The sequence below is a fragment of the Artibeus jamaicensis genome, unplaced genomic scaffold, assembly GCF_021234435.1.
Source record: "Artibeus jamaicensis isolate MK-2021 breed Jamaican fruit bat unplaced genomic scaffold, CSHL_Jam_final contig_797, whole genome shotgun sequence".
Classification (NCBI taxonomy): domain Eukaryota; kingdom Metazoa; phylum Chordata; class Mammalia; order Chiroptera; family Phyllostomidae; genus Artibeus; species Artibeus jamaicensis.
Genome location: NW_026521977.1, coordinates 211,386 through 235,861, shown reverse-complemented (window position 1 = coordinate 235,861; position 24,476 = coordinate 211,386). Strand labels below are relative to the sequence as shown.

The following is a 24,476-nucleotide window of genomic DNA, read 5'->3' as shown; positions in this document are numbered from 1 at the left end:
GGTTTTTCCTGAGAGCTGTGTTGATGGGATTTGTTGGGATGGGGCGGCTGCAGCCTGAGAAGCCTCCTTGAGCTGACACTTTGCTTTGAAGAGACAGTCCTTGTAAGACTTTGCGCTACTTTTCTCTCTAGGTTACCCTGAAGAGACTTACCCAATTTATGACCTTTCAGATTGCGTCAAGCGTAGGCAAAAAACAATCCTGGTGGATTACCCTGACCCCAAAGAGCCCTCTGCTGAAGAAATAGCTGAAAGGCTGGGGATGCCAGAAGAATCTGACCACGTGGTCTGGGAACTGCCCACCGACCCCAGAGCCCGGGAGGATAATTCTGTTACATCATGTGACCCAAAGCCGGAAACATGTTCCTGCTGTCTTCATGAAGAAGAGGACCCTGCTGTCTTGGCAGAGAATGCTGGGTTTGTCGCAGACAGCTACAGTGAGCAGGAGGGACCCGCCACAGACGTGTGGCCCCGGGACTTCGGAGTGGAGGGCTTGAGCGTCGGCGCCTACCAAGCGAGTACGTGTGGCACTCTGAGGAAGAGGAACCCGGAGGGTTTAGAATGAGAACAGCCAGTTTGGGGAAGTATCCATTACTCCAGTCCCAAGAGGACCTGTCTCCCTCTCTCAGATTTCATCCTTGGCCTTGTACTTCATCCCTAGTGTTTAAATGTCATAGCCAATCAGGTGACAGCCACGGATATCACATGTCTCCCCGGTGCTCCCTCACCTGTCACCTTGTAAAACATCATAGAGATTAGTAGGAACACAAGATGACTTTGCTCTTTTATCTTCCTGCCTTTCCTCCGTCAGAGAATTGATCCACTGAGTAATTATGTTTGGTTTATCATAATTACAGATGGAACCATTCAAAGGCAGAGGTCCAGTACTTTGCACTAAGAGTAACAGATGGTTCACCTGTGAATGAACATCAGTTTACACATGGTGAGGACTTAAGGTTGCAAGAGTGAAGATCTCAGAGTCCAGGATGCCTTATTCTCTGGGCCTTGAGCAGGTTAGTGGTCCCCTGGATTCAAGAGAAGAACATTTGGTATTGGGGGGTGATGGGGCCAGAGCAGGGTGGGACTCTGCTTTGAGCTGAAGCTCCTTCCTCACAGCAAGGGCCCAAAGACTGGCACTGTCTTGAAAATGAGCCCAGAGGTCTGCTGGGGGGCTGTTTTGCTCTAATGTTGCCTGGATCTCTAGCTTCCTTTATCCATGTTCTGCATAACAGAACTGCCAAACCCAGAAGCACATCTGTACCTCTTGTCTTCGGTGGCTGGAGGAAGCTTTAGGTAGAGACTTCAGTCCTAGCCCTGCAGAGCCTGCCCAAGGGTAGTGGTCCTGCTGTGAGCCTCAGAAGGCCAGGGGCCCGTGGCAGCCATGGACGGTCCTTGCCTTGAAGCTGTTTTTGAATGTTGTGCCCTCTGGGAAATTCATTTTCACACCCACAAGACTTGAAACAGAAACGATCCGGTCTGAGCTTGTAGACAGAGTGCCAGCCCAGCAGGGAAGCGGCAGAGTGTCTGTTGAGAGAACCAGTGCGGCGGTGCCCAGGGCAGAGACCGTTTCTCCGTCTGCAGTCCGGTATTTGGGTCTTCTGAGAGCTGGCAACAGTGGGAAGTGGGTCAGCACTGGGAGGGTTCTGACCAGACTACAGGCCTGATTTCTAAGCTGCCGTCTGTCTTCTTAAGGCAAGATGGCACCCAGTTACTCTGTCCAGTACGGACGAGTGAGTCCGGTTTACACGGGAGACCTGAGGTTTTAAAGAGGACGCATCCCGAGGACGTTCCCAGTCGTGACGTGTGGACGACTTGAAATTTAAGGAATTATGTAAAGGCAGATGTGGCTTTTAGAGTTCATTGTTTCTGGCACGAGAGGCCAGGAAAATACTTTAAATTACACATACAAGTGCACGGACTGCTGTCAGAGGCACGGGATCACACTCAGCACTGGTTACTACTAGACGGTCATCGTTCATCAGTGAACTACAGAGAAGTCACTGAAGACTGAGTCTTTAGAAAGTTTATTGCATCTGCCTTTGTGAGGAGCGTTTGATTCACTTTAACAAATGGAGTTGAAAATGTGTTGAGAAAGATCTAGATGGAATGTTATGGGTAAAAAATCATGTAGGTGCTCTGTGCTCTCGGGATAAGGTGTTTTCCATGTCGTTTGCCTGCGGACACAGTGAGGGGTTGATTTATGAGGAGAGTCGTGGGCCCCTGTTCCAAATGTCTTTTCTGCCTTAGGATGTGATGCCCTCCTCAGAGACATGTGATGCCTTCTAGCTAATCCACTCATTTATTCACCTGGCAGACACTGCTCAGAACTAGGCAATGGGAACAGAAGGCTCATTTCCTACCTTTTAAAAACTCAGTTTAATATGGAAGCCTTATCCAGTTTATTTTTTAAATGAACTATAAACTGCAAAAGGGCTCAAGATCATGAATTCTGCAGGCAGAGAAGTGTCAGTCATGAGTCTGTCCTCGCCTGTTCTAACTGCAGGCTCTCATCAGCCCCTGGAGCCTTCCGAGTCTTGGGTTCTCTTCTGTACAGTAGGGGGTATCTTGGGGGGGGGGGTCTGTGGGTTAAATGACAGCATCAGTGACTATAAAATGGCATTGGTCCTGTCTCGCGCATGGCAACCACTTGGTCAGTGGTAGCTAAGGTTCTGTGCTATAACTGAGATAGGGACCCAAATCTACAGGAAAAGAGACTTTGCCAAAGCACTTTGCAGAGGGTGTGGGTTTTGACGCATGCTGAGAACTGAGAACTCCTCCAGGCGGCGAGGAGGAGAGGACATTCTGGCAGAAACAGTGGTGTTGAGAAAGCAGTGGGGTGTGGAAGTACATGGTTGTTCAGGTACTTTGAAGAGGCTGCTATGTAAGGTGTTATGTATCCAAGTCTTTATATTGCACGTTAATCTCTGGGGGAAGCTGACGCATGGAAGTAGTTCCTGCCAGAAGTACAAGAGCTCACAGTGGCTCCTGGTGCCCGAGGCCTTGGTGGGTGCGTACAGCAGGAACTTACGTATTTCTGTCTCGGAAATTTTATGTACTTCTCAATCATTTCCAATTAGACAGCCTTTTTTTTTTGCATTTTCTGGAGTTGTTTTTTCCTTCAGGGGTGACAATTGCATGTGAATATACAGTCCAGGATGACCAAAATCATGGGGCTGGTTTCTATTATTAGCCTGATGCCTCTTGGCTCATTTCTCAGAACTGGTGTGGGCTGTGAACTTGGTCGTTCCCCTGGCACTGTATCTGCTGCAGCCTTTGGCCACTGGCAGAGCAGGCACACCTCAGGGGGCAAATAGTCGGCCTGGGATACAACTGCATCACCTGGGACTGTGCTTGGTAAATCAGGTGGGTGACCCAGCCAGGAGATGCTCTTTCCTGGTCGTAACAGGAGGCACAAGGAAAGCACCCTGTTATGGGTGAGCTCAGGAAGCGAGGCCCCGGGAGCTGTGTTGACGAGTGGAAGCACGTTTGGCCTCTGGGAAAGATGGCCTGCACCTCCTGTGGCTTGTGTGTCAAACAGCCTATGGTCCAAACTGGGAAACTTGGGAAAAGGAGCTTCGATGATAATTACACCAGGATGAAAGGGATACATCAGGTCCATCCTAGACGTAGGGTCTCCCTGTCCACGGTATTTAAAAGATCTCTCCTTAGCCGGACCACGAACACTACCAAAACCTCTCTCTCTCACCTTATCCCCTGCGTGTGCTGTTCCCTGCACAGGCAGAGCCAAGGAGAGAGGCCACAGTTCCGGCAGGAAGGGCTCTTTGCCTACAGAAAAACTCCCAACCGAGGGCGATAAACCAGGCCTCCTTACTACCACATTCTTAAAATTTCCCCTTAACCCAGACTGTATTCCAGAGACGTACCTAGTACTTCAGTGACACCGAGAGAAAACAGGAAGTAGCCATGCTGTTTTCCTGACCCTTTTATACAAATCTTTCTAAAATGCACCTAACCTTTCCTCATTGTTTCTTTCCCATGTTGATACAAATAGGACAAATTCCTTTTTGTTAGTTTATTTTTCCTCTGAGCACCGTCTCCTCATCTATGAATTTAGAATACCACACCCACCTTGCAGGGCAGCTAGGATGAAGCAAGGGATGGTCTGTGGAGGGCCTGTCCCGGGGGCAGCGCGCCCTGGGTGCTTGGGACAGCGTCACAGCTGTCGTCAGGTCCTGGGCGGCTGCTCGGACACCCTCCAGGCTGCGGGCCACCAGTTTGACCACCTCCCTCAGGGTCAGACCGTGACCTTTCCCGTCTGCTTCCAACTGCAATGGCAGCCTCCCTTGCTCTTGCCTTCAGACCTGCCACTGGTTGGAAAGATTCCCAAGCACGTCCAAGTTCTGTTTAAGTGGGTCAGGCCCTGAGTCTTGAAGCGCACAGGGAGGACAGCTCTGACCCCTGACATGGCTCCCAGACAAGCTGTGATGCCCTCGTTACCACCATCCTTCCCCCTGAGGTTCTTAGGACAGAGGAATGAATGGTGTAAAAAACATGTTTTTTCTCCTTTTATAGGAAAAAGAAAATACACAGTAGTGTTGAAACAGTTCAAGTTTAATTTGTTGATAGATGGTCTGTACTTTAGACAAACACTTAAGTTACACAACGTACATAACGTCAGCATGGGAAAATACCGACTTTGTCATTGCACATACCAGTAAATAAATACATTGATCCCGAATACCAAAGAGTTTATTCAAAAAGTCAATAAAAGCACAATTTTGCAAGTTCATCTAAAACTCCAGAGGACTTTGAACAAAAATAAAATGTCTGACCACTCCGAAATAGGGAAAGACAGTCTTGTGCAAATAGACACACACATCCTAAGCATTGAGAAAACTGGCTACACGCATGTTCTCAGCAAAAGAGGTGTCACCCACCCCAACCAAGGCCCCTCATTACCAGAAGCAGGTAAAAAGCTGAGTTGGGCTTCCCTTTCTGAGCCACCCTTAATTACTCCCTAGGAAACTCTGGATTTGGATCTCGGCCTGACGCCAGCTCTGCCTGGACCTTGGTGGGAGAAGGGGGGCGGGGGGCGTGGAACAGAAGGGGAAAGAAAAAAGGCACAGTGACGAGCTAGAAAAGGTAGTGATGAAAGCAGGGTCCGCGTTCCTCCAGCCTGACCCTCCCGCAGGCTCTGACAGTCTGCCCCTTGTTCTGTGGATGAGAAAACAGACCTAGAAATGTTACGTGGTGTGCGCCAAATCCCGTGGCCACTGCGTACAGGACTAATTTTCGTGAGAAAAACCAAACCTGCCCCAACACTTCTGCTCTGCCTCCCCCCGCATCCTGAGACGGCTGAACACCACACACTGGACATGGGGGAGGACCGGTGTTGAGTAAACTCAGACAAGAGCCTGTCCTTTGGCCCGTTCCCAGGCTGCTACTGTTCAGCCAGCCAGGGCCTGGGGTAGGGCAGTCTGGCTCCCTTCTTGCTGGGCACCATGAGAGAGACTCCTCTACCCGCAGAGGTGTGCAGAGGGCCACCTGGCAGCCTGAGATCACAACCGTGTCTTGACCCGGGTGAGGCTTTCTCGAGAGGGAAAGCCGGGACTCCATCGGGAGGTGGGCTTGTGCTTTCGGTAAGTGGCCGCCCCTCCCTCAGACCCCACTGTGAGGGGAGTAGGGACCTCTTAGTGATGTTACCACCATCGCTTGTTAAATTCAGAACTTCCTCCAAATTGGAGGCAAATGCCTGCTATGTCTAGAACAAAGAAAACCTTCTGCCTCTGCAAATTTCTTGCCCTCTTTGTCACTAGAGGAGCGGGTTCCGGAGGTTCCCTTCTAGCCTGCGATCGCCACACTCCCTGGATTCCGACACCTGTCCTCACATGGGCCTGGACCTTGCACGCTTCTTTGAACGAGTGTCATGATTTTTAAGGCACATTCACCAGAGTGTGTTCATATTCGTCCAAAGGCATGCACTCAACACACGGATTTCCTCGGGTGACGCGGAACGGGAAGTGATCAACAACCTCCTCAGACGGCATCCTTCGCATCAGAACCCTGGGGGCGAGGTCACTCTCTCACCGGAGAGCACGGACAGAATGAAACACAGGTACACCTCACACCTTTCCTCTTCGTTCTCGGAAACGTGATCGTCAAAACAAACCTCAGCTGACTGTTTGCAGGTTGCCCTTTCCCCAAATACACACGGACACAGAGATGCAGACACACAGAGCACCTTGGAGCCAGAAGAAAAAGATGATCAGGGAGGTGAGCTTCACCACTCTGCACAAGGACCGTTCAGGGCAGAGCGTGTCGGGATTTCCCGCGTGGCCCCAGGAGCAGTCACAGAAGAGCTGCCTGAGGTCCCACCTGCCAACACCCCAAGGGACGGCTCACTCTACTCTCGTTCTCTGACCAGCAAAGACCTCTTCCTGTGGGAGAGGCTGAGCCCACGTGGGCTCCAGGGTCCCTGGGAGCTTTGAGTCTTTGGGCCCATAGCTGTGAGGCCAGTGGTCAAGGGAGACCAGTGTCAGCAGGAATGGGATTGTCGGGACAGACTTCATGAGGCTGGGTCTCTAGCAGGTGAGACCCAGCTTCAGCCGCTCCTGCTTCTCATTCAGTGCCCAACAGATGGTTTTGTTGTTGAGCTGCCCTCCACAGCCAGGCTGGAAAGCTCAGCGCACATCCCTAATCCTGCCAAAATACCCAGCCAGCCCCTCCTGTGGACCAGAGGAGAAGGCAGGAGACGGAAGCTTGTCATTGTGCTTCTGATGTTCCCACTCTGCCTCCAGGATCCCCAGTCTCCCTGGAAGGCAAACCTTGAAGTCACAGGCCCAGAGGGACACTGTGGCCCAACATCAGAGATAACCTGGTTTCTGTAATCCCAAATGTCAGCAGGCAGGAAAGGGAAGAGCCAAACTGGGACTTTGGGGACAAGGGTGGGCCCACAGTACTTCCTGGGAGGTGGGCCAGCCCTGCATGGAAAGTTCTAGAGCCCTCAAAATGATCCCAAGGAAAGAGCTGCCTAGAAACTAGACCACGCCAACAAAAGTGAGATCACCGGAGGTGTGGGCAGGCCAGTGTTGGGAGGCGCGCGCCTTGCTCTAAGCGCCCAGCACAGGACACCCTGGACTGCGAGGGACTGCGAGCAGACTACTTCCACTTATGTCGAAACAGCTTCACCTCACTACAGAGCCTCGCCTGCAGGTTTAAGTATGACTTTCATGTCTCACTTGCTACACAGCCTCTCCAGGCACATCTACTCTGAAGCGAGAACAACTCCTGCTTGCTTGCCATGGGTTTCTGGTCTCCATCTGGGCAAGCAGCCTCCCCCAGGGTAAAGGACAACACGAGAGGAAACCTCCCCAGTCAGGGAGAAGGACAGCTTGGGAGGGAGAGTTCAGGCCCCACCCTGGAGCAGCCTGGCTGGGCCTGTGCTCTGGGGGGCCACACAGGGGTCAGTCCTCATCAGCGCAAGAGCCAGGTGGCCTTCGGCGGGGAACTGCTCAACCTCCTACAGAAATGGTTTGGACTCGGGCCAAGGGATGAGGGCATTTGGACTGGGCCTCAGGAAGTCCCAAAAGCCACAGAGAGGGGCTTCGTGGGGGAGGGGGGAACAAAGAAATCCAGTGAGCTAAAAAGTTCTCTTCTCTGCCACTAACCAGCCAGGTGACCCAGAGCAAGTACCATTTTCTGAGTGATTTGCATAAGGTGATAGAGCTGTACTAGTTCATCTCTAAGGGTCCTGCCACCTCTGATCTCTGTGGTTCTGAAACAGTCCTGCTTTCCTCATCCTACCCAATTCCTTCCCAAGAAGGCCCAAGAAGCCTCAGCAGCCATGACCTACATTGGCTGTGGCAGGAGCAGCTGCAGCCCACCAGCCTCCCTGCGTGCAGTCCAGGGCTGGTGACCAGGCCCCACACATGTTTCCTGTGCAGAGGCTGGGGCAGCTGATAGGGCTCCCCAGACAGCCTGATCCTGGACACCTGCTCCATGCTCAGCCACGTGCCTCCTGCATGCTGAGCCTGTGTCTTGCAGGCCCCATCCTCTAAAGACATCTGGCCTTGAGGGCCGGCCTCCTGCTGCCTCCTGCCTCCTCCCAGAGAGAAAACCTAGTGAAATCACATGAGCTACAGCCTTGGCCACCAGCCAATTCCCACAGCCAGGCCCCTAGGATCCGAACAAGGTCCTGCCACTCACTCCCCCCACCCCAGCAACCTCACCCAGGCCTGGCTGAGGCCTCCTGAATCAGGACTTTCTGCAGATGACGGCCAGGCTTGGCTACCACACCCTCTGCTGTGTGAAGGTGGTGTGCCCTCCAACACACAAACACACTGTGCCCCTGTCAGGGGTCCATCGTCATCTGACTTTGGGGCTGGGTCACAGCAGCCCTGTCTTGTGCTTCCTCTCTCTCTCCACACCTCTTCCTGCCTTCCCAGCTGAAGAGGCTGCCCAGCTTGGCAAAGGCAACTGCAGCAGCGTGCCAACCCGAGAGTGGGTGTGTTGCTCTCGGGGCGCAGAAAGAATTCAGTCTGGTCCCTTTACACACCCCCACTCCTCTGCCGAAGCAAAGGAGCCCGTTCCTGGCTGGCCCAGCCAGGGAGCCGAGCCGCTGAGAGCCAAAGGTTCATCTGGCAGGAGGCCTATGTACAGGGGGTAGGCAGGGCTGCCTCCATGGGCAGGCAGCTCCGCTCCAGGCTGGGCAACCCCAAGGGCCCACGGAGGCCTCTATTCACAGGCCAGCTTGCTGTCGAAGCTGGACAGGGCAATGGCGAAGGCCTGCAGCGCGCACAGCGGGTAGTTGTAGTCCATGGTGAACACGTCCTCTGCCACACGGCCGAACTGCATCACGATGTAGTCCGCTGGAACCAGGCACGGCACAGACACACAGGGAGGCAGAGTGAGGACAGCAGGGATGGAGATGGACAGACAGACACCCAGGTCACAAGAGGGAAGAGAAAGCGAGAAGCAGCGATGCCAAGGGAGCCCCAAAGGAGATAACGCACAGACCAAGTGGCAGAAGTGCAGGCGGGAGGGAGCAAATGGCCAAGGAGAAAGACGCACGCAGACACCGGGAGATGGGGAAGGAGCGAGTCCATCCCCAGGGGTATTCCCACACCTGAGACTGCTGGGTGCCCAGAATCAGGTCAGGGCTCCAGAGAAGGTCCCTCCAGGGCCTCCCAGCCATGCAACCAGTGTCCTTAGGCATTAGCCTATGCGGGCGGGGCTGGTGAGCTGAACCCTGAGCTCAGAACCCTGGCTAGTATGTGGACAGCAATGGGTAAGGGCTGGAACACTCACGGTCATTGCCATGGATGATCTGGAAGTTCTTTACGGAGGCCTGTGTGACGCGCCCGTGGAAGTTGAGTACGTAGGACTGAGTGTCGTCATTCCAGACGGGCGTCTTGTTCTGGAGCTCGATGATGGTCTCCGTGTGCTTATTCTGCCAGCGCGCTAGCAGTGTCTCGTGCTCCTGGGAGAGCAGACACGCCTCTGAGCCAGGCTCAGGCCTCTCGGCACGTGCCCAGCCCAGGGCTCGCGTCTGGCATCCTTAGACTTCCCTAGATGTCCAGGGCTTTGCATACGCAGAGGCTGGGCGGTGGGGGAGGGGCAGGAACTCACGTTTCGGGGCCGGATGCAGACTCTCTCGTGGACCATGTTCATGCCGGGGACAATCACACTCATCTTCCGCGGCCCCTTGAAACCCAGGACGTTCGTCTCCTGGGAAATAGAACGGGGGCCACCCAAGGACTCTACTTACTACTAGGGGGAGGCCGAAAGGGAATAAAAATGATGAGCTAGTTCTCAACATCTGCACTTGAACGTTGAAGGGGCATCCCTCAATTCAGCATGTCCAGAGTCCAGCTCCTGAGTCTCTGCCCAAACTAGCACCCCCCCTAGTCCTCCTACTCACTTCACAGCAACTCAGGCAGACCACCTGGGTCCTGCCAGACACCTCCCTCTTACATCCCACCCTCCAACCCATCAGCTAACGCCGTCCAGTCAGCAAGAATCCAATCACTCCTCACCACCACCGTCTCGCACTGAGGCCCCAGTAACAGACTGCAGAGGTCTCCTTGTTTCCATCCTTGACCCCTCTCCCCTCCTCCCTGTCACCTGGTCTCCCACAGCAGCAAGCCGTCCAGTAAGTCCCATGGTTTTCCTCCCTGGTGTAGGGTGAGCACCGAAGGTCTTACCTCAGCCTGCAGGGAGCCTCCCAGGATGCAGCCCTGCTGCCTCCTCCCCTCACCCCCCCCCCCCCCTGCCCGCAGACACTGCCCGCCCCTCTCCCTTCTGGGCGCGACCCAGGGTTGCCTCAGCGAGGCTGTCCCGGCAGCCTTCCTCAGAGCTCATCCACACCTGCACACTCCACAGACCTCCCTCTTCCCTGTTTTATTTTTTCATCTTAGCATTTATCAGGAATGTGTTTATTTTTGCTTATGTGTATACTATAGAGTATCTCCCCTCCCCTACTATGAGTATACTATAGAGTATCTCCCCTCCCCTACTATGAGTTTAAGTCCTGTAAGAGTATAAATTATGTCTCTCTTGTTCATTACGACATCATCAGTGCCTCCAACAGTACTTGGAATAGTTGGCGCTCAGGTTTGAAGCAATTCGGACTGCCTCCCCAAAGTTGACCAGCAGGTGGCACCATAGGATTGTACAAAAACAGCGCAACAGCTGTGGATTCCCAATGAAGTGGGGGGGGGGGGGGGGGGGGGGGGGGAGGGTGTGAAGAGGGGGTGTGGAGTGCCCAATCCCTCATTTTTAAATGGAGTGAAATCCCAGGATTTTGTATTCCAGTATGGCTGTGTGACATTGGCAAGTGACCCAATCTCTGTGCTTCAGTTTCCTCATCTACGTGATAATAAAACAGGATGGAGCTCTCAGACTGAGCATGCAGTGAGGCTGTAATGCAAAGGGCCTTGGAGTCCCTGCCCTGGGCCGGGCAGGTGTGAAGGGACGCACAGACAAGAGCCCAGGCCTCCTGCCCCTGCATTCCGGGACGCCCAGGCCCCACAGCTCTTGCAGGCAGGTGCCAATGAACCAAGGACAGCCCACAGGTGAGGCAGCAAGGCCGAGTGTCATGTGTAACTTGGGGACCAGGGACCCAGGGACCCAGGACTCACGTAACACACAGCTGCCAGCTCCTGACGAAAAGTTCCGCTTTCCAGAGGAGAAGGTGCCTTCTGAGGGTTGACCCCATTGTCATACACAGTGAACTTAGTGCCCATGAGGTTGGACCTGCAGAACAGGCAGTCAGCACAGGGCCACGCACCCCCTGCCCCAGGGCAGCAAATGGCTATGCATGTGTCCTGGGAGGGGCCTGCAAAGCGCTCTGGGCAGAGCTGGGAGTCCACCTGGGGGCGCACTGCTCACTGAACTCCCCTCTTTAAGGGCAAAGGGCCTGGACTTGCTCCGAGTTGAATGCAAGAGCATCTGGGTGCAGTGAGGGACATCTGGGAGGTCTGGGTTCCACAGAATGTCTCCCTGGAGGTACAGCTGTGAGTGCATGGAATGGTACCTGGCAGGACAGCGGAGGGGACCGTCTGTCTGTCCTAGCCAGCCTGTGAGTCTTGGGCCAGCCCCATCTCCATGGCTTTCTTACTTCTAAGCTTGATTTATATTCCCCAAACCTGGCACTGTTGCTCAGCAAACCCTTTTCCCCCGGGTGAGCTCAGAGCCTTCCCCGCACCCCAGGGTTGCTCTCGCTTCCACCAAGGACTCACTCTCAGCCTTGTCTCTCAGCTCTGGCCACGGGCCAAGGTGACCCCTCCATGGTGGCCTACATCATCAGTGACATCCTGGGGTTTGCTCTCTCACTCTAGGTGGGCCTGTGCCCCCCACCCTCCAGCTGGGGGCAGCTCAGGGCAGGGTGTATGAGGCCCATCTCCCAGGCTGGGTCAAGGCTGGCATGGAGCTAATAGTTGGACCTGAGAGACAAAAAGATCCAAAGAGAGGATCTGACTCCTGCCCTAGACCAGGACAAGGTGCCTTCTAGACAGAGAGCCTGCCCCAACCCCTTCCCGGGGGGCGGGGGGCGGGGGGGAGCTGGTACCGCAGTTTCCCCACGTAGCTGTCCCCTCCTCGAGACAAGTCTGTTGGGTCCACGGAGATGAGGTAATTGGAAGTTTTACTCTTCTTTCTTTTCCTTCCCGCCAGGAGGAACACCTTGGGGGGTAGAGCAAGGTCACCTTCCAGGTCCACCTTCCAGCCTCTGGTCTGCACACAATCAGAGGCACTCACACGGGGACTCTCCATCAGCTCTGAATACATTGCGCACGCACACACACACACACATGCACACTGGCAAACACAAGACTGCGCTGAGACCAGGCTCCAGGGCATCTGTCTCTGGGGGAACTGAGAGGTCAGTGTTGGATCTCAAGCGCCGGCCACATTCCAGCCCCCAGGACCCCCCGCCTGCCCAGGTGAACGCATGCCCAGGCCAGCCTCACCTTCTTCCCGTCCTCTCGGTCCAGGTGCAGGAAGTAGGTGGGGTACATCCCTCGGTCCATCCCCTTCTTGTCCCGCGTGATGCGGCACTTGATGGTGATGCCCTGGGGGGCCGGCCTCAGTGCAAACTCCTCAAGATCCTGGACCTCAATTTCCACTGAAGGCTCTGGGGCTGTTGGGCTGGGGGCCGAGGCTGCCTCCTGTGGGAGAGAGAGCAGGAGCCTGAGCCCTGGGGACCCTGAGCAGCTGCAATTGGGGGCCTGGGGTCCACAGCTGACCCCTAATGTGGTGGTCGTGGGACATGGGGCAGAGCCCTTCCCTCCCTCCTCCACACCTGGGGGCAGGTTCTCAGAGGTCATCCTGCTGGACCCTGGCTCCCCTGCCCTCCCAGCCTGGCTGAAGAGAATGGGAGGGCGGGAGGACAGGGGAGCCAGGCAGAGCAGCCTGGCCAGAGCAGCCTGGCGAGCCAGTCACCGTGTCTCTCCATGCTCATCGCGCTCCAGCTGGATGACCAGCCCCGTGCACACGCTGCTGTCCTTCCTCACTCACCCTGGTGGACTTCTTGCTAGTAGCGGAGCTGGGGCGGGTGTTGCTGTTTAGCTGGGAGGAGCTGGAGCTGTTCTCGTCTTCATCGTCCTCCTCCTCCTCAAAGCTCATGCTGCTGGAGACACCTGGGCCAGGTGGAAGGGCAGGAAGGGATGGCGGGTCATGCACACCCAGACAGACATCTGTTCCCAGGCACCAAGCCATCCACACCTGCGTGTGTGCACACGCACAGGCCGAACATGCACGCGCACATTCGTGCACACACCCCCACACACATCCCCATATACATGAGGACACGCACTCTGGGACTGGCACGAACCGTACCAGTGAAGCTGGCACCCCCAGCTTCAGTGCTGTCCCTCCATCAGATGCCTGCTCTCCAGCCCTCACCATGCCCATCTGCTGGGTAGCAGCCTGAGGAGCTGACCCTGTGCTGGGAGCCCCCATTTCAGGGTTACCAAAGGCCTTGGCAGGCACCTGTCTGGAGAAGGCCCAGCCTCTCTCTCGGCCTGACGTGCGGGGCTGAAGCTTCCTCTCCCCGGCCTGCCCGTGGGCCTCTGTGTGCATCTCCCCACTCGAATGCTGTCTCCAGCCTCATGTTACCCCAGCGGCCCTTTCTCTGGGAAGCTGTCCCTGATCCAACTGCTCAGAATGTGGGGCACTGCTGGGCTTCCTGCCGCCATCCCATGCCAGGTCTCCCTGGGGCAGGGGTCCTGGTGGAGGAACTACCTGGGCAGCAAGTTTCCTGGGAGCATCGCCCTGCCTCTTGGCATCCAGGCCCTGCTCCTCTAGCTCAGAGACAGGGGAACGTTGTACAAAAGGAGCTTTTTCAAAGGAACCGAAGGGGAAGGAAACCTGCCCCCAGACCTGGGCCTCCCTGGGGCAGGCGATATGGATGGGGAAGACAGGGCTGGTTACCCTAGTTCATGCTGCTTTCTTTTAACGTGGCCTTCAGGAGCCCCTGCCCCAGTTTCTCACTGGTCTCCGATTGTGCCCCCCACCAGGTTTGGGAGGGGTTGGAATAGACACAGGAAGGTTGTGCTCCCCAAGAAGGGTGTACCTGAGAACCTGGGACTGAGCTTTGGGGGTGTCGCTGGACCCCCACAGGGCTCACCCTTCCTCAGCATCGTGGCACGGAGGTCCTGCCCGCGGGGCTGTGCGCCCCCACCAGCTGCTGTCTCCCCCGCGTCCTGGGCGTGGTCCAACTGGCCCACAGTCAGGATCTGCACTGGGCCTCGGGCCTCAGACTTGTCTTCTGCCAGAGCCACTGGCCCGCCGGTGCCTGCAGGCCACGGGCACTCCTGAGTCCCGCCGGGTGGGGAGGGGGGGGAGAGCTGGAGCCACAGATGTCCGTGAAGTGGGTGAGGGGTGAGTAGGGGGACCCTCTGCAGAACTATTTGCAAAGCTGACTTTAAAAACAAGTGATTGCCGTCAGCAAGGTGTCACTATCAAAGATGGGTAAGCTGTGATAGGACACAGGTTTTGTTGCTTGTGCTGTTCCCCCACATCAGCTGCCGAGGGTTGGTGTGAAGTGCTTCATACCCCTAGGAAGATGGCAGGACATCTGCACACCAACCGCACGGTGAGAAAGACAAGGTGCAGAGAAAGGACCCATCCGGGCCGCAGACCACCTCTCGTTCACAGACGTGGGCAGCTCCTTAGTGCTGGTGTTCTTTCGCTCTCAGACACACACACGCACACAGTAAACTCACACACCATTAGAAACATACGGGGCCCCTGCCCTGGCTGCTGGGGCTCAGTGGATGGACTGCCGGACTGTGAAGCAAAAGGTCACCAGTTCAGTTCCCAGTCAGGGCACATGCCTGGGTTGCGGGCTAGGTCCCCTGTAGGGGGCACTAGAGAGGCAACCACATGTTGATGTCTCTCTCCCTCCTTCTCCCTCCCTTCCCCTCTCTCTAAAAAAATAAGATCTTTTAAAAGACACACACACACACACACACACACACAGCCCCTTGAAAGAGGTTGAGGCTGGCAGACCTTCGCCTTCCCAAATGGAGGCTCTCCCACCCCATGTCATCCTTCCTCCCCAAGCTGCCACAGCTTCAGTAACAAAAGCAAGGCCTGGCCCCCATAGATGGCAGCCGCCTTGAGTGGGTGGGCTGTCCTAAAAGCAGCAGTCAGCTCCAGAAGCCCACGGACCCGGCAGCCCACTGTCCCATCATGACCAGAGGCCTGGAGATGGGACTCGGGGCAGGGGCCACTGTAACCACCCTTGATGGCTGAGGATCTCTTTAGAGGTAGAGGAGCAGGGAGACAGACTGGTGTGCGGGGCTAGAGAGTGGACCTGGGACGAGAGTCAAGGAGCCCCCATGATGGCTGGGAGGCTGCCTGGGCTGGGTTGCCTGGGAGGCAGGAGGCCCCACGGGACGAAGTGTCCTGGGTCAGTATGGAGGTGAGGGTTCTCGAGCTGGGCAGGGGCTCCGGGGCCACAGCAGGGCTGGACTTCACTTCCTGGCCACCTGGAGGGCCTGCCACACACCCACAGGCCACCCAGGAGCTCCAGGAGCCAGATGAGGCCTGTGAGCCAGCCAGCTGTGTGGGGCCCTGAGTGCACCTGGTGCCTTCACCAGGACCTCCCACTGTGCCCCCCCCGCCCCCCCCCTCAGGAAGATAAGCCTCCCCCAACCCTCAGTAGGGACCAGGCTCTGGTGCAGAGCTGCAGGGAGGGCGAGCCAACCTTTATGCTTCCCCTTCTTCTCCTTCCTCGAGGCCCCGCCCTGGCCCCCCGTGGCTGCTGCTGCCTTGGTTCTCTTGGCTGAAGCTGGTGCCGTTGAGCGGGTGGCTCCCAGCTGCACACTAGCAAGTGAGTCAGCCTCTTGAACTGCTTAGGAAAGAGCCGAGACAGAGAGACAGGCACTAGGTAAGACCAGAGCTCCTCACACTCCTCAGCACATTTCCCAGCCCCCAGCACCACCACCACTGAGCCCTGGCAGGGCCTCTGTACCCCCTCCCCCAAATCTCTACCAGGTGCAGGTGCTGAAGGTGGCACCCCCCAGCCCAGTGTGACACAGTCAAAAGCCTGCCCGTTCCACCATCAACCAAGAAGCAGGGTCGTTGAAGCTCTGGACCAGCAAACCATTTGGGCCTGGGCAGCGGGAGGGAGAGTGTCTGGGAGAATGTGGGTCATCAGAGGTGATAGACAAAGAAAAGGCTGCACATCTTGGAAAAGACCACAGCTAGAGCAAGCACACAGCCCGGGGAGCAGAGCGCCCTGAGGCAGGACCGCCATTCGGGACTCGGGGAGCTGCACGCACTGAAGAGGCCTCGGAAGGCTCGCAGTTGGGTGGCCTCCACGCTCTCCCCATGTCTGAACCCCGAGTCCCAGATCGGTTTCTCATGGCTCTTACGCGCGACAAAGACCAACGTTCTCCTGTAAGTCTGGTTCCTCCAACTTCCTCCCCTTGGCCTCAGCCTAACTGCTCACACACCTCCCCTCCAGGCCCCCTGCCCCACGTCCCCAGGCACACCACACTCTTTCAGTGCCTCATGCCCACTGGACTCCCTCTGGCCGTCCCACTCCTGCACAGCCCACCTGACTACCACCTCCCCCGCCGGCCCCCTTCCTTCTGCAGGCCCGGCTCCCGGAGGCAGCCTCCCCGACCTCCGCTCTGGGAGCAGGGGCTCTGCCCTTCACCCACACCGCCTGGACTCTTCCCGAACAGCACACCTATGACAGGCGGTAAGGTCCCCAAGAGAACAGTGACCATGCCTGTCTGTGTTCACCCTGGGTCCCTGGCCTCTGATCTGGAACTGACGCAAAGTGGGCCCTCAGTAAGCATTTAGGGGCTGGATGAATATATAACGTGAATGAGCTTAGCCAGCGGGCCAAAAAGGGTTTACGAGGGTAAACCCATCAGTTCTGATTTTTGTCCAACTCCCCTTGTATTTAACACCAAGAGCCAGCAGAGGGCAGCACAGGAGGCAGCTGGTGCTGCAGGCAGGTGCTCTAACAGCAGTCCCAGGCAGGCAGGCCAGCCAACCCCTTTGCACAGCAGCCTCGTCAGGGCTGTGTCCACCTCTCAGCGAAGCAAGAGAAGCAGCATGACCCAGCCTGCTCTGGACTCTCGGCAGAGAGTAGCATGCCGCTGGCCAGACCTTGAAACACACAAGAGCTGCTTCAATGTTCAAAGTCTGGAGACAGAGAATTTTCCTCATTTGCAGGAGAGGCAGCAAACCCAGAGAGGGTCGGAGTCTTGCTCCCAGTCACCAGGGAGCAGGTGGCTGGCAGCGGCATGACCAGAAACTCCGTCTTCTGATTGGTCCTTTCTGTGGGCCTGACCCACACTTCAGGGCTCAAGAAACTCCTGCCAGAATGACTGCACATCAGCGATGTCTCAGAATCTCTCAAAGCCTCAAGATGCTGGCCCGTAGCCCAAACTGGCAGAGCCTGGAGCCCCAGGAGCAGGCTCCCAGCCCATGCGCCGCCTTGAACTGCCAGGTGCTGGGCTTGGCAGAGCTGGGCTGTGCTGCCCACAGGGCAGCAGGCCAGGCTGCACAACAGCAGGTATCCTCTCTGCAGGGCACCCCTGCTACCCGTGGGACAGCACTCACCAGGGCAGAGGGAGGGGGTGTCGGCCAGGAAAGGGCTGGGTCTGTGTGGAGCAGCCTGAGCTGCCGTCTGAGGCCCCAGTGCTCGGCCCAGGTCCCTGTGCCCTTCCTCTGCAGGGCCTCTCAGACGGAGCACCGACACACCGGTGAGGCCCTGGGTGCAGACACCCACACAGAATTACTACGACAGACCTTCCATCTGGGAGGCAACTTTAACTTTAGCACAGGTGGGAAGGCAGTTTAGAGTCCGACGGGCCTGGGTTCAAAGCCTTGCCCCAATGCTCACTAGCAATGTGCCAGGGACAAATCGGTGGCACCCCTGGAGCGCAAATGCTTATGGATCATGGGCGGCAATGAGTTACTGTGAGGAATGAATGAAATAATGCAGGCGGAGTGCCTAGCACCATGCTGTGCTGCTGGCAGATGCCTCGTCCAGGGTGCTGCGCCAGCGCTCGGCACTAGGTGCTGCCTTCCAAGGCAGAGAACTGGCGGAACCTGAGGCCCCGAAGACGCTGTGGGGCTGGGGCCAGGGGTGGCGGGTGGGGGTGGGGCCAGCAGTTAGGTGAGAACCGTTAGCCCTGAGCTGACAGGCAGCTTCCAGCAGCTCCAAGTGGCTGTAGGTCCTGAAGAATCTGGGGTTCCTTCCAACTGCAAAGGCCAGGGGCCACCTTCTCAAAACTACTATCTGACGGAAAAGTCCCTGGGATTACCTGTACCAGCGGGGGACGGGGTGGGGGGGACTGGGTCCGAGGTCCGCCTTTGGGATCAGGGACACCAACCCTTCGTTTCTGCCCTGGGTACTCTTACCCTGACCTACAGGAGAGGGGGTCCCTAGCTCAGGGAGCCACCCCTGCTCCCACCCCATGAGCTGCAGAGAATCTTCTCCCCACCTCCAACCCATGGGCTCTGCGGAGAAGTGAGTGTGCAAAGATGGGAGAGCTGGAGGCTGCTGGGCATCACGGCACAAGCAGGGCCCTGCAGGTCAGAAGCCAGGCCGACTGAAGGTGCAGGGGGCCCAGGGAGAAGGGCGGTGTGTGTCTGTCTACGGAGACACGAGCTGGGAGCTGGTGTGGACTGTTAGGACGGATTGTTCTCGGGAGGCAGAACATGGTGGGGAGTGGCTGGCTCTGCTCCTAGGAGCTGCTGCCTCCTCTCAGTGAACTTCTCCAGGTCAGAAACCTGGACTTCTGACCTCCCAGATCCACCAGGTTTTAGCTTCTGGCTCCAGCACCCTGACCCAGGAGCCCAGGGCCCCAGGTGCCAGGCTCAGCCTGCACATGCCTGCAGAGGACCCTTGGCCACCCGGATCAGCACGGGGCCTCCTGCTGGCTGTCCCGAGGGCAGGCCGTACCTTGGTAGCTGGTGCTGCCGCTGCTGCTGAGGTAGGACTCCACCAGGGGGGCTTGCTCCTCCGACTGCCGGGCCCGCCGACTCCGGGGCCGCCCGTCGGCATTGGCCTGCACCATCAGGGGCTCCTGGCGCTTCTTCTTCTGCTTCTGCTCCAGCAGGGCCCGCTGCAGAGGCGGCGGACAGGCACAGAGGTCACCGGGCTGCAGAGGGCAGCCCACTGCCTCCCCTGAGAGGTTGGGCGCCCACACCGTTCTGGAGGTCCCAAGGGGGGCCAAAGCCCACTCAGAGCCAAGGCCGCATGTCCCTGGTGCCCCAGGATGTGGAGTCCAGGAGAAGGAAGCAAAACTCAGAGCTGTCCTGGCAGGGCTGCAGCATGGACACGCAGCCTCCCACCGCAGCCCCCAGCTGCCCACTAGCAGAAGCCCCATGTGCTGGTCTGTGTCCAGGCTGGTCAGGTAAAGGAGAGAGCTGCTTCCAGGAGGGCCCACTCCCCACCAGTCAGGATCCCCCCAGAATGGGGACAGCCCCCACTCCATGCCCCGAATATCCCAGCCCAGACTCTGGCCGGGATGGCGAGGGCTGGCTACCCTTCCACCCGGCCCTGGCCTCACTCACCTGCCGGTCAAGCTTCTGCTGCCTGAGGTTGCTGCCCTCATCATCTAAGACACTGCAGAGGGAGAGAGGGGCACTCAGGGACTGTCCACGAGGTGCCAGGGTGTCGCCCAGAGCCCACCCGGCACATCTGGGCTCTTTAGACCCCTCCTGGCAAGGCTGCTGTCCACATGGGGGAGAGGAAGGGAAAGGCTAGTGCCTGGGAACCAGCTCAAGACAGAGAGGCCCAAGCCATATTTCTGCCGCTCTGGGAGCTCATCTGCTGGGATCCCCGCTGCCCCAAGGACTCCCCGTTGGCCTGGCCTCCGTGAGCACAGGACACTTTCCCCTTGGGCCTGTGGGCAGGGCCTGGCTGGGTTCCAGGGGGACCTGTTGAGGCATCAGGCACAAGCCAAGGCCAAGGCTTCAGACCAGGGATGGCCCCCTTGGGCCCCCTCCCAGGTCTCAGCAGCTCGTCCCCTTATCTTTCGTCCTTTCTGGAGAAAGCTAGGTCCTCAGGGGCAGACCCTTGCCCCATGTGCCCAAAGCAAACTCCTGGCTCTCCAGGTGGCAGAGCAGCGCTGACACTGCTCCCTGGGGCTGAGGGTCCCCTCATTAGGGGGAGTGAGGCCAAGCAACCAATCAGTCGCTCAGGGCAGGGCTAGGGCTGGTGGGGCTGGTGTCTTTAGAGCAGACAGTGCACATCAACATGGGGGCCAGCAACCAACCACATGGCGCAGACACGGCACCAGGCAGCAGCAGGACGCCAAAGCCTGGAATCCCCAAGGTGCTGGGACAGGCGGCGCCGCCTCACCCACACTGGCCCTACCTCCCAGGAAGGCAGGGTACAAGAAGGGAGCTAGTAATTCAAACCACTAAATCTTCTTTCTAGTCCAAGACATACCTGGGCCCTGGGCCCTGGACCCCAAATTCTATAACCCAAGGTCAGGCAGCTGCCTGGGGTAGGGCTGGAGCCTGAGGGGCTGAGCTGTGGGAACCCCCAGACAGCCCTGGCCAGTCACACGCCCGATGCACGAGGTCTGTGTGTGAGGCTGTACAGCTATCTCATGCCTGTGTGCACACGCCTGAAGGTGTCCGAAAGTGTGAGTGCATCTACCTGGGTGAGCAGGTACCTGGGTATATATGCATGCACACAACTGTGTAAGAGGCAGGCGTGCTTGTGTGCAGGGGAGCACTGTGTGTGGAGAGGGAAGAGGAGGTCAGATCGCCCCCGGGCCACGGCGGAGCCATCTCCACCTCCTCCTGGCGGCAGCAGCAGCAGCCCTCCTGGCTGAGATAATCACTGACCCGAAATGTCCCCTGAGCTCATTCAAACTATCGCATCTCTGTGGCTCGGGGGGCTGGCCAGAGAGGGGCAGGAAGTCCATGATCACAGACAGCCCACCACACACCTCCCTAGCCACAGCCGATGAGGACTCTGCATATTTTAAACTGCCAGCATCTTACTGCCTTACCATCCGGGAGGACCTTTCCCGAGATGCATGGGCCCCTCTGCACTCAGAGGAGCCCCACTGTGATCTGGGTCTATGCACAGAACAGCCTTATTCGCCAAAACCCCAGCTGCCCCAGCACCGGAGAGAACACTGCTCAGAGACCTCAGTCTCCCTACCCTCACCCACCTGCCTAACAGCAGCACACAGGAGCACTGGGACCCCCTGAGGGCACTGCCAGGACCAGGTGGCAGGGACCCAGCTCCTCCAAAAAGCTCCGGCTGGCTGGGACGGTGAGTGTCCCGTCACAGAAGGCACGCACATGGGCTGGAGGGCAGCGGCAGGGCTGCCGAAGGAAGGGGGAAGGTGCCAAAGTGAGCAAGGTGCCCGGGCCCTGCCAGGTCTGGGAAACTACAGCTCTTCCACCTGTCTCTCCACCTGAATCCCGGCCCTGCCTGAATAACACAGAGAGAGGCAAAGCTTCTGCCTGCACACTGCCCTCGAAGGGCCGGTCCCGCAAGCACCGTCCGTCATGGTCTGCAGGCCGAGGAGTGCGCACTCATCCACAGTGTCCGTGACGCCGACAAACTGCAGCTGGCTCTGTGTGACACCTGGCTGACAGGAGCAATGGGCCTGGGGCCCAGCTGTGCTCTGCTCGCCAGGCTCTGAGCCCGCAACCTCGGGCGCGTGCTCCCGGCCTGGCCACAGGAGCTGTGGCGCCTCCACAGCGCGGCGCTGGCTCCCCTTCCTGCCCCTGAGAAAGGCTGCCCATGGCTAACGGGGATGATGCCAGCCGCCTACACTCTCGCAGGGCAGGGACAGGGGCCGAGGGCCGCCGTCTGGGTCATTGCCGACACTGGGCTTGGCTGAACAGGAGAAAATGACTTCTCCGGTGCACAAGTCGGGGTGTTTAGAAAAGGGGATGTCCAGCTGAGAGGAAAGCTCACATTAGCAAAGCCACCGTGGAACTTCTGGGTCCCAGTGGTGCCTGACTGACAGAAGAGGCTGCCAGCCATGGCCTTCACTGTCCGGTGCCCCCCCAGGCCCTTATCCGTGGTGGGTGGTGTTTTCCTGCCACAAATCACTGTTCCCCTCCCCTCGCCACGGGCTTTCCTCACCACCAGGCTGCACCCAGGGAAGGGGGCTGTTTTCCATGATACCGTCACTTCCTTTTCCTCTGTCCCCACCTCCATTTCCTGATGGGGGGCAAAGGACAGAGAGCTGCCGGCTTCAATGACGCAGGTGCCCATGCGCCCTGCCCTGGCTAGTAGCTCAGCTGTCCTGATCCACCAGGGTTGCAGGGTTTTTTTAAAAAGATTTTATTTATTTTTATTTTTAGAAAGAAAGAGAAAGGAGAATAAAATCAATGTGTGGTTGCTTCTCGTGCGCCCCCTCCTGGGAGCCTGGCCTGCAATTCAGTCATGTGCCCTGACTGGGAATCAAACCAGGGACCCTTCGGTTTGCAGGCCTGGGCTCAAACCACTGAGCCACACCAGCCGGGGCCCAAGGCTGCAGGTTTGACCCCTGGTCAGAGTACATGCAAGAAACAACCAGTGAGTGCACGAATAGGTGGAACAACAGATCAATGTGTTTCTCTGTCCCTTCCTCCCTCTCTCTCTCTCTGTAAAATCAATTTAAAAAGAAAAAATAGTAACGCAAGTCCCCAGATAAGATTACAGATAGAACAGACTTAACCACAGGCCTTCAGAGTGGATGGGCGACTACAGGGGCTGGGCTTCTAGAGAATTCCAGAAACTCGGGTGTCCTGCAGCGCCCAGTGAGCTGCCCCACCCCCCTCCACCGCCAGGGGTGGCAGAGCGGTGGGGAAAAGGGGTGCGGGGCTGCGGCGTCTGCTGGGGAGGAGCAACGCGTGCTGGTGACTGTGAGCACGTCTGGTCACGCAAGACCCCTCCCCCAGGCCAACAGCAATCCACCTACAGGAGGTCGCTCCAGGAGCGGGCACCGCGGGGGTCGGGTGAAGGGGTCCCCAGCACAGCGCAGTGTTCCTAGCGGAGCTGCACAGGTCCGAGCGGACCACAGTCACCAAGCAGGGACCAGCGTGTCCCTGGCGGTGGGTTCCTGCCTGACACAGATGTGTCTGGAGCACACTGCATCGTCCCTGGTGAGTAACAGCAGCGTGCAGTGGAGGACGAGGACATTGACGACGCCTGTCTCCGGGGAGAACAGAGCCGCAGCTCCCGCCCCCGCCCCTCCTCAGCAGGCCCAGCCCCCGCCCCCCATCGGACCGGTCTGCCTTCTCATCTCCCACTCCAGCACCTTTTCTCCACACCTTCCTTGCTCACCAGCACGCCCAGTCCCCGTTTCTGACAGGCGCTGTTCATGCGAAACACCAACCACGAGAGGAGACAGTAATGGCTTTTTAACGACTCGGGCTCCACTTATGGAATCACTGCCAAGCCCAGGCTGCCAGCTGCAGCCCCGCCAGGAGCGTCGGACGGGAGGCAGGGCCCGGTGGATGGGTCTTCCAGCTGAGCTGGGCGGCTTCTTCCTCACTGTGGCCTCCTGCCCTCACCTCCTGCTGGGGGCCAGGCCAGGGAGGCCCCGGAAAGCGCTGGCCTCTGGCTCATGAGGGTCAAACCTGGCCTATCAATCCGTGTGCTCTGCCCAGAGCCTCTGCCTCCCAGGGGGACAGTCCCTCCATGTCCCTGGGCTTCCCCTGGGGCCAGACAGAATCCAAGTGGTCGTGCTGGACAACAAATGAGGGCAAGTGCACTCCCCCCCGTCCCGGGGGCTGGAGAAACGAGACATGCCCAAGATATTTTAGGAAGCTGGCTACCCTGCTTCTTAGACACACCCTGTGTGCTCCAGCTAATCCACCTAAGCTGACAGTGGGCCCGGGGACCAGGCCAACCAAGGGGCACAACCAGCCCACTTCGTCCTTCCCACTTGGCAAAGGGAAGTGGGGAGGGAAGACCACCCCAGGTGCCTGGTTACAACCCCTGCGCCCATGCCAGACACCCTCCCTGCCTCTGCAGCTCACCCAGGCCCCCTCCGCCTGCTGCGGCGACTGTCCGCTGGGCCACCCCACGGCACACAGGCTGATGACTGAAAGTCTGCAGCACACCAAAAACATACTGTTTGCCGAGCTGATTATTAAAAAGGTATGATTTTGATTCATTCCCACCGGACAGCTATTGCTATGCTGTCTGTTGTCCTTGTCTCATCGGACAATCTAAGACCAAACAGGTCAGCACGCCTGATGCAACAGTCAGGTACGGGGCATGTTTTAGAAGGCCTTGCGGCACGCAGGTGGGAAATCGCTGGCCTAGCAGTGGAAATGCAGTGTGGGTGGGAACTGGGTGGGGTGGGCATGGGCAGCTCCGGAAGGGAGGGGCCGCGCGGCTCACGGGAGTCTCGGGTGAGGTGTCTCCATTCCCGCCCCAGGGCTCACGGCTGTACCAGGTGCATTAAAACTGCGGGGGGCCCTCGGCCCTGCCTGGGGACTTTCAGAACCAGTGGGAAAGATGCCCCCCCCTCACTCTTTCCTTAACAGCAAGTGACACAGGTAACACTGCTGCTTGGCCA

General features: G+C 57.7%; 2 protein-coding genes across 11 annotated transcripts in view; one reads left to right on the top strand and one right to left on the bottom strand.

Annotated features, from left to right (window-relative positions):
- RIC3 (RIC3 acetylcholine receptor chaperone) overlaps window positions 1-4,588 on the top strand; it is a 57,043-nt gene extending 52,455 nt beyond the window's left edge. For 2 of the 5 annotated variants that reach the window (XM_037133847.2, XM_037133845.2), the window contains exon 6: window positions 132-4,588. In XM_037133847.2, coding sequence (XP_036989742.2) covers window positions 132-562 — 431 coding nt within the window. In that variant the 3' untranslated portion in view covers window positions 563-4,588. The remainder of the gene's footprint in view (window positions 1-131) is intronic. The other 3 variants (XM_053673069.1, XM_037133848.2, XM_037133850.2) reach the window with 3 other exon arrangements.
- The window catches only part of TUB (TUB bipartite transcription factor), an 80,042-nt gene continuing 60,114 nt past the window's right edge, over window positions 4,549-24,476 (bottom strand). For 2 of the 6 annotated variants that reach the window (XM_053673064.1, XM_053673065.1), the window contains exons 2-12: window positions 19,504-19,555; window positions 18,890-19,052; window positions 15,668-15,811; window positions 14,030-14,251; window positions 12,973-13,094; window positions 12,426-12,623; window positions 12,026-12,138; window positions 11,097-11,211; window positions 9,586-9,684; window positions 9,265-9,436; window positions 4,549-8,825 (exon numbers count right to left, since the gene is read on the bottom strand). In XM_053673064.1, coding sequence (XP_053529039.1) covers window positions 8,692-8,825; window positions 9,265-9,436; window positions 9,586-9,684; window positions 11,097-11,211; window positions 12,026-12,138; window positions 12,426-12,623; window positions 12,973-13,094; window positions 14,030-14,251; window positions 15,668-15,811; window positions 18,890-19,052; window positions 19,504-19,555 — 1,534 coding nt within the window. In that variant the 3' untranslated portion in view covers window positions 4,549-8,691. Of the gene's footprint in view, window positions 8,826-9,264; window positions 9,437-9,585; window positions 9,685-11,096; window positions 11,212-12,025; window positions 12,139-12,425; window positions 12,624-12,972; window positions 13,095-14,029; window positions 14,271-15,667; window positions 15,812-18,889; window positions 19,053-19,503; window positions 19,556-24,476 lie in introns of all 6 variants that reach the window. The other 4 variants (XM_037133834.2, XM_053673066.1, XM_053673067.1 and 1 more) reach the window with 4 other exon arrangements.